The sequence below is a fragment of the Alligator sinensis genome, unplaced genomic scaffold (genome assembly GCF_000455745.1).
Source record: "Alligator sinensis unplaced genomic scaffold, ASM45574v1 scaffold800_1, whole genome shotgun sequence".
In the NCBI taxonomy this organism is placed as follows: Eukaryota; Metazoa; Chordata; order Crocodylia; family Alligatoridae; genus Alligator; species Alligator sinensis.
In genome coordinates this window covers 269,073-277,698 of record NW_005842655.1, presented here as the reverse complement: position 1 = coordinate 277,698, position 8,626 = coordinate 269,073, and the positions used below count along the sequence as shown (strand labels likewise).

The 8,626-nt window shown below is 43.1% G+C and overlaps 1 protein-coding gene across 2 annotated transcripts; it reads left to right on the top strand.

Annotated features, from left to right (window-relative positions):
* Positions 1 to 6: 6 nt before the first annotated feature.
* On the top strand, positions 7 to 7,060 carry TRAPPC3 (trafficking protein particle complex 3). Of its 2 annotated transcripts, XM_025215603.1 has the most exons (6): positions 7 to 39; positions 988 to 1,035; positions 2,620 to 2,717; positions 2,984 to 3,083; positions 3,639 to 3,821; positions 4,293 to 7,060. In XM_025215603.1, exons 1-6 carry the CDS (start codon positions 37 to 39, stop codon positions 4,410 to 4,412), a joined length of 552 nt encoding a protein of 183 aa, XP_025071388.1. In that variant the 5' UTR covers positions 7 to 36; the 3' UTR covers positions 4,413 to 7,060. The 2 variants fall into 2 exon arrangements, with proteins under 2 accessions (XP_025071388.1, XP_014380225.1); XM_014524739.2 differs by lacking the exon at positions 988 to 1,035.
* The last annotated feature ends 1,566 nt before the right edge of the window (positions 7,061 to 8,626 follow it).

The window sequence follows — 8,626 nt, the reverse complement described above, 5'->3', positions numbered from 1 at the left end:
TCGCGCCAGGCCGGCCGGGGCACCGAGAGCAAGAAAATGGTAACCGGGCTGGGGCCGGGGGCTGGGCCGGGGGAGCAGGCAGGCGCTTCCCGCCCACCCGCGGGCTCCGGGAGCAAGGCGGGGATGACGTCACAGGAGAGCATGAGGTCACTGGCCCTTCTGACGTCAGACTGTTCACTCCTCTGTTCTTTATTATCTGCCCGATGATTGCAGAGAGGGGTTGCTGTCCAAACAGGACCCAGCGGTGTCGTCGCCTTTTTCTAGCGCTCCGCAATCGCGTGGAGGGCAGCACGGGGACATCCCGCTGTCCTCTCCCTTGGCCCCTTGCACCGCTGTTTGGCTCCTTGCGGATTAGGTAGAGTAGATGGGAGCTTCGGGGCATCGATGCCGTCGATGCCAGCGTCCTGGCCTGGGAACAGCTGGGTCTCTTCCACCCGCACGCTGCTCTGTGCGACCACCAAGCACCCGTCTTTCCTAAGAAGATATATATATATATATATATATATATATATTTTAATTCTTTGCTGGGTGTCTAATTGTGTCCCTTGAGTTGAAGGAGCCTTCCCCCTCGTCATCCGGGAGGGAGGCAAGTGTAGAGCATCCCATCTTCGATTTTTTCAAAGGGGAAAGCAACGTTGTAAGTGGCACGTGCCAAAAACAAAGAAAACCGGTTGGTTCTTTAGACCTGAAATTCAGCGGGATTGTCGAGACACTGTTAGATTCCTTCTCTACTCGCTTGAAGTCTCCTGACGGGCCAATTGGTTAATTATGACTAGAGCACGATGACGGGGTGGGAAACTACATAATTTCTAACTAACCTACCTTTTATTTCTCGCGTCCTGCAGTTTGGGAGTAACCCCTTCCTGCCTTTCAGTCTTGGCTTTGTGTGAATTTGTTCAGATTGTCGTGTGATTCGTGTGTCTCACTTAACTCTGATGTTGTCTCTTTTCCCTTCCTTTCTGCCTGCCTGCTGCTTTCATTCTGTAGTATTGGTATTTGCCATTCATTTCACCTTCTGCATCTATGCATCTCATGGTAGGTGATAGGCTTCCTAATCTGAGACTAGACCTTTCCATGATATTTCTAACTGCTGCAAAAAAAATCAAGCTAAAACTTTAAACTGCATTAAAAATAGCTCCAGGAGCAATTTATTTCAAACACGATGGAAAAACTAACACATATGTAGCCTCTTTGCTTTTATTTATTTATTTATTTATTTATTTATTTATTTGAGCCACTTAACGATGAGTTTGTAATCATTCTTTCTGCTTAATGTCTCCAACGAAAACACTGACCCTGTCTTAATTACTTCAGGCTCAGGAAATAATAAAGATGCTCTCTCTCATAGCTGCTACTACTTTTTTTGTTTTCTGTATGAGTCTGGCACGCCTGGGGGGGGAAATACAAATTATTTTGATCCGAGTATAATATAATATATACAGGTTCATCGCACAGACCTACCAGTATGTTTCAGTCCTGACCTGAAAGTCCTTGCTATTCCTCTTCTGGGCCTTGTGAACAGATACAATTTTTTGTGTTAAATTTCGTGGTGCAAGCAGATGACAATTTTTGGTAGGATGAGATTTCAAACTTTTTTCAGAGTGACAAAAAATCAGTATCTGAATGCAGGGGTATTTTATGTTGTAATGAAAGGGGTGGCATGTGGAATCTGAGAAATGCAGCGTAAACAGGTGACATTGATAAAATCCGGATTACGGAAATTGAGGTCTCTTAAGGGTTTTGTACCCAATTGCTGGTTCCAATTGGATTCATGCTGCTAGTCCAGTGAGTCTCAGGCAGGGTGTCATGGCACTCCGGGGTGCCTTAAGATCATTTCAAGGGTGCTGTGAGGTGTCATGCAAGGTTAGCTCTTTTAGGTGTGCAAAGACAATTCATAAGATGGACCCAGAAATTTCAACTAGAAATCCATGGTGGTGGTCTTCCTGAAAAATTGTTTTATTATTTTTTTGTAGTCAAAAAAGTGTGAAAAACTACAAGTTGGCATTTTCAGAGGGCTGCCTCAAGTCTATCCAGCGGTGCCTTGAGTCTGAAAAGGTTGAGAACCACTGTGGTAACCACTGCAAGTGATTGCCATCTAGTGGCTATTTGGTGCCCAATGCAAAATGCCTGAGGGTCTTCCTCCAGATTTTCCTGAAATGTAAAGCCACTAATGGGCAGTTCACCTCGAGCGCCAAAGATTGAACGACCATGGAAAATGAACAGGTAGATAGGTGGCCACCTCAAGTCCGGATTGGGGCACTGATGGAGAGTGCTCTGTGTACTGGGGAAGGAGGAGGAAGGGAGTGTGCATTGCTTTTGTGCAGGTTGTTCCTACTGAAGACAGATTTTATCACCAGAGCTCTCAACTTGGCACCTGTGAGCAGTAGCTGGCATATATCTTAAAGATATATAGCTTGAAGATTACTGTGTATTAATGAGAATCAGGTTTCCTTGAAATGTGAAATTGTGGACCTCTGCTGGCTAAATAATTGATTCTTTTAAGACAGAAGCTTTCTGGCCCCCTCTCCAGGCCAACCAAAGTAATGCTGGGAGCAGAACGCAAAGAGCCTAGAGGTTTTTCTGTCTGGCTGATGTAAAATCCCTTTTGAATCTATTTAGAGCTCGGAGCTCTTCACCCTGACCTACGGCGCTCTGGTCACTCAGCTGTGTAAGGATTATGAAAATGATGAAGATGTCAACAAGCAGCTTGACAAAATGTAAGTGAATGGGTTGCAGTGGAGGGCTGGGAACAGAAGTTTGTAGTAGGCAGAATTGAGGGTCTTGCTGTCCTGCTTTTTGTCCTCATTACTGCTGGGAGACTGAATGCTATTCATGTGAACACTGATATTTTTTCAGCGTTAAAAATAGGACATTTTCCTCCTCCCTGGTATTTTCTCGTATAAATATAGCGTGTTTTTCTCAGGCTGCACTGGGTTTTTACAGTTCAGATGCTATAGCATGTTGCTTGTTGGTGCGTTGACAGGGGCTACAACATAGGTGTTCGGCTAATAGAAGACTTTTTGGCCCGGTCCAATGTAGGAAGATGCCACGACTTCCGTGAAACTGCAGATGTTATTGCAAAGGTAATTGAAGTTAGTGCTGGTTTTTATCATAGTATGTAGCCAGACTGCGAACTATTAAGATGACCCATGCAGTAGCATAAATATCTTCACCAAGGGCACAGCTTTTCAGGTGGAGTGAGCAAAGTGTATTGCAAAAGTGTCTTCTAAAATGTATCTTGTAGCTTCTTAATTGATGATCTTAACTGGATACTGGACACCATTTGGCACTCAGTCTAGAATCCTCTGAATATATAGGAAATGGAATCTACTCAGAACTTTGCAAAATCTGATTCAAATAATGTCCTTGGATTTAACTCCTTGGAGAAGGCACCATTCCTCTGTTTTCTTTCCTGGACAGAGTGGGATAAAGTTGTAAGGATTAGGATGGAAATTTCAAAACCGTGTAAAGGAGATTAGCATCTTGACTTATATTGATGCAACTAGGAAGTGGGAGGGAGGGGGCTAGTTTCCCTTGGTAAATATTGTCAGTGTGATTTATGATCTTTAATGAACTCTCTGTCAGTGCAACTATTACTTTGTGCATGTATGCTGATCATGTCCCATGTAACTTGACAGGTGGCATTTAAAATGTACCTGGGCATCACTCCAAGCATCACCAACTGGAGCCCAGCAGGGGATGAGTTCTCTCTGATCTTGGAAAATAACCCTTTGGTGGACTTTGTTGAACTACCTGATAACCACTCATCTCTCATTTATTCCAACCTCTTATGTGGAGTGCTGCGGGGAGCCCTAGAAATGGTGAGGCTTTGCTTCTCAGCCTCTTGCAGGATAGTGGTGGGTGCCTTGGCTGGAAGTGAAGATATGGATAGGAATAGTGAAGATACTTACAGGCCTTTTAAACTCCCCTGTAAATGTTTGTAGCTGTAAACTTGTGAATTTAAGTCAAAAGCAAAGTACAAATGGAGGAGCAGGTAAGTGGCTGTTGGAGCTGGGGTTAACTGGGCACTGTTTTTTGGAAAAGGCATGGAGTTTTAGAGGGAATCCCAGTATTGGCTGGGACTTAAATCTATCCAGGTAACTATATATTCTGACATTGAAATAGCTTGTGGTGTGGGAGACGTGGCATTACTCTTAGATAATGTAATTAATGCCTTTTCTAAGACTCCATGTTGTAGACCTTGATGCTCCATTGTAAAAGGCCAAATTAGTCCCAGGGACACTACTGTTACAAGTTACCAGCAGCTTCAGTTCTTTCTCCTCTGTCCCCAGGTTCAGATGGCCGTGGATGTGAAATTTGTCCAGGACACACTGAAGGGGGACAGCGTCACAGAAATACGGATGAAGTTTATCAGGCGGATTGAAGACAATCTCCCAGTTGGAGAGGAATGACTTGGAACTCAAGCTTCCTGTGGCACTGGACGGGACCAGCAGACCATGGCCTGCAGTTCTTACTACCGATTCGTAGGGATTTAGTGTCCCCTGTAAATTCTGACTCTAAGACATTCTATTCTTCTACCTGACTTCCATTTTCCATTGAAGACAGGTGTCTGGGTTATTGTTTATCCCGCAGGTTCATGCTAAAGATTTTCATAAGGTGGATAGTTTTTTCATACTCCCCAGAGAGAGACTCTTTCTACACTCAGTTTCTAGTTGTGATTTTTTGTTTTTGTCAAAGCTTAGCTGCTTGAATTCTAAATGATCTCCAGGCAGCTAAAATCTGTGAATGAGTTGTATAATCAAAGTTGGAGACCAAGTTAGGGAAGCCCACCCTTGTGGCTGCCTTCTCGAGATGCATCTATTAACATTCATGAGAGCTACTTGATGCTTGTACATGGAATGGGGAAGCATGCGACTGTAGCTAGTGTACTGTATGCAGCAACGAAGAATATACTTGACAGTCAGCAAGCAATGCGAGTTTTCAGTGGAACACATGCTAGATCTCACTATTTTCTGTTGTGCTGTCGTAAAGAAAACATGTCCTGTAACTGCGGGCATGTTGACTGTCTTTTTTAAAAAAAAACCTGAGCTTTTTAAAACGACCACAGAGCACTGCAGAAAAGCTCTTTTTATTAAAAAAAGAACAGGAGGCTTATCGTACAAATGGGCCCCCCACACTCACCAAGAAACCTCAGTTTGGGATAATTGTGATTTGGTCAACAGCAAGTTCTTACTCACATTGTAGAACATAATTTCCACTGATATATTAGAATGCTGATACACTCATTTTGATGTTAATTCTTATTTTTTTTTTAGTAGAGACTGAAAATGTCCCCTAATTAACCTGTTGTGCATATTTGGTACCGAAGGATTTATTTAATTTTACTCTTAAAGGGGTTCTTCAATGTATATTCTGAGATGAGATCTATATAGTATATCTTGTAAAAGTCCACTGTATTTTGAATGACTGGTATGAGTTACATGGTAAATTACAAACCTAATCTTTCCTGAAGAGTAACTAGGAATGGTTGCTTTAGAGGCTGGTTTAACCTACAAACCATTTTTTCGAGGAAAACAGCATGAAAAATGAAGAGCGTAGTCAGACTCTCAGGAGATCTGTGTTACCTGGGTCATCCTTCTTACTGAGGCAAGAATTTTTCTTTTCCCACAGCAATACTTCTGAGGGCAGACTCCATGGAATAGTTCTGTCTGGGAATGTAATGCCATATTGCAGTTTGACTTATGTGGTGAGGTTCATAAGGAGACCAGTAAATTGTATTAGAATGCACTAAATATTCTTAATGGAAAAATTAAATCAGTTGCTGAAATGCATTCAGTGCGTGCCGCCTGGGTTCTGTTCCACTGGCTGATAATTTCGAGATATGAAACCCAGACTAAACATTAGAAAGCACTAAATGTGTTTCAGCTAATGTAATTCCATTTCCCTGTTCATAATGTATAAATACTGCACAGTGTGAAAGTGGTGCTTTGGTATTTTCTTATGTGTATATTTAGGTTAAAATAGAAGTTTCCACATTATTTTAATCAGCAAGATACAGCAGTTTATAATCTTAGCTCTTGTTTAGAATATCTAAATGCACTGAAGCAGTGTTACACATCTAAAATAAACTGAGTAGCTGGAAAAGTTGCCCCTTTTGACACTTTATTCAAATGCAAAATACCCTCGAACAAAGTGAAGTGCTTTGAGGATGAAAAGCGCTAGGACTGGGTCTAAGCATGAAGTCGTAAGAGAAACGAACACATTTTCAAAATGTACACATCTGGTATGTCAGTCGTGACCCCCTTGATTTTCTTACCAGGGATTCAGTTGTGCTGCAGGGATCATATCAGCATGGACGAGGGAGTGTCTGTAAGTTGAAGCTGAGGCACCCACTAAAGTTGGTGTGAATGAAGCTTGTACTGCTACCTCCTGTGCTCTGTCTGCATTTGGGATCAAGGCTGCAGACCTGTCACTTTTCACTAGCCTGACATGTCCATTAATATGCTCCTGTCACACCTTTCCCTCTGGACTTCTGCCCTGCCTGAACCATGCTGCTGCTTGTAGATCTGTGCAAGTCCTGCTTCTTGCACGTCAGTCATAGGATGGGGTGGAGTAGACTCTGACTGTGGTCTGTATTACAGTCCAAGTTCAGTTCACCCAGCTGGTCAGCGAGTGGGTTGGAGGAGGTTTGAAACGGAACTGCCTGGGTTGTGAATATTCTTATTTATCAGTTCATCTAATATTTTATTTATATCCTGATGTGGGAACCAGGTTCCTGTTTTGAACAAGGAGCTGTCTGGAATGTTACCCTGGATGACTTGCACAATTCCTGTCTCGCCTAAATGAATTGCTTTAGCCAGAGGCAAGGAGTGCTCAGAGGTGTTTTGCAGTGCCCCATAAGCGGGTAGAAGATCTATTAAATGTGATGCTTTAAAGAGAGTTGCTGCAGCAAACAATTGGTAGCTAATGTATATTGGGTGCAGAATTGGGGAGTGGTGGTGTTACAGGATTGCATAAGGATGGCTCAATTATTCACTGGTCCTTGTAAACCATTTTAAGACTGTATTTTAAAACCTATTACATTAAAAATTGCAACATTGACTTCTCAGCTGTCTCTTTCTTCTTTCAGCAAGATAGGAGCTGGGCACTATATACATGACACATTATTTTGCCACCAAAAGAGTTAATATGCTATAGAAAGAGTGTGCCCAGCCATGGTTTGTACGCAAGGCAGCCATGACTGACTTTTTTTTAAGGACACCTAATGCTTGCCGAGGAAAATGGTAGTCTGGAGGGATGTATGATGTAGGACCCAGCATGAGGTCTGGAATCTATTGTGAGCATAATAAAATCCTTTTGCCCACTCAAGAGTTGGCTTTGTTGCATAGTCTCTGGAATATGTGTGAATGCGTACTGGAAGACTGTCACTGCATTGCAAATGGCTCCCTTGCGTTAGAGACTTGCACAAGGAAAAGCGCTTTTTGTGATCAGCCATAGCAAAGAAATTATTTCAACACTTTCCAGGGATAAAATAACCCCTTAGACATGGTGCCAATGTGCAGGGAGCAAGGTGGGAGTAGGGGCTATCCCTGATACCTCTGTTAGCTGGAGCGGGAGCTCTGTCTGCTGGGGACTATGAACATCAATGCTGCAAGCTATGTGAACCAGTCCCTACCCCCAGGGGGAAGAAGCACTGGTCTTTCCCCTGCCCTCCATTTCTTTGCAAGCTTAGATGTGGATGAATTCTGACTTTACAACATGGCAGTTAAAAACCATTCATTCAGTATTCATTCCTGCCCAGGGCAAGGGGTCAGACTTGATGATCTGCATAAGTCCCTTCCAACCCTACGTGTATGAAGCTATGAAACCATACAAATTCTGATGATGCAAGATGCCTTGGCCATCCTGCATGGACAAGGTCTATAAATCCTTACCTCCTGCTTCCTTATCCTGTCCAACCCCTTAAAGAGTTGATGGGTTTGGTGGTTGTAGTAGAGCAGCTCCTGCTGGAACTGTCTCCTTATCCCCGTTCTGTTTTATGCTCCCCGCTGCTTGTGCTGTATCAAGCCAAAATAGAATTTGCTGAATTGAAGACTAAATGCAGGTAATTTTAGTGTTCTCTGGAAACAACACAGAAAGCTTTTCCCATGCTAAATACCACAACATGAGTTCTGGAGAAATGGGGGTTAGGTTGGGCACACCCTACAGGTGCCTCCAGCCACAGATCTTGAAAGGCATCGGAGTAAATGTGCTGGTTTTTCTAGGGTATAGGAGCACTGGTGCAGCTGGCTGAAATGTGCAACGCACAGTGTTATTAAAGGAATTAGGATGATTTCAGATTGTACTCGAGATAGAGGGGCCAGTTGTTTTCCCACCAAGATTCAATAAATGTGACATTTGAAAGACACTGAACTGAAGCAAGATTTGTGTTTAGGAAGAGGATAATGCTGTCGGTTTAAACAGGAACACTGCTACCCCAAGTCTGTCTGATCCAAATTCCTGTTTCAGAGCAATTCTCTCGAAACAGTCACTTAACCATGTACTTAAAAACCCCCCCCCCCCGCCCCCAAACAAAACAAAACAAAAAACCCTCTGAAAATCCCACTTCAGCAAGGGACACTTCACTCTGTGCTTTGTTCTTAAGCCTTATAGGAAATCTTGCTTG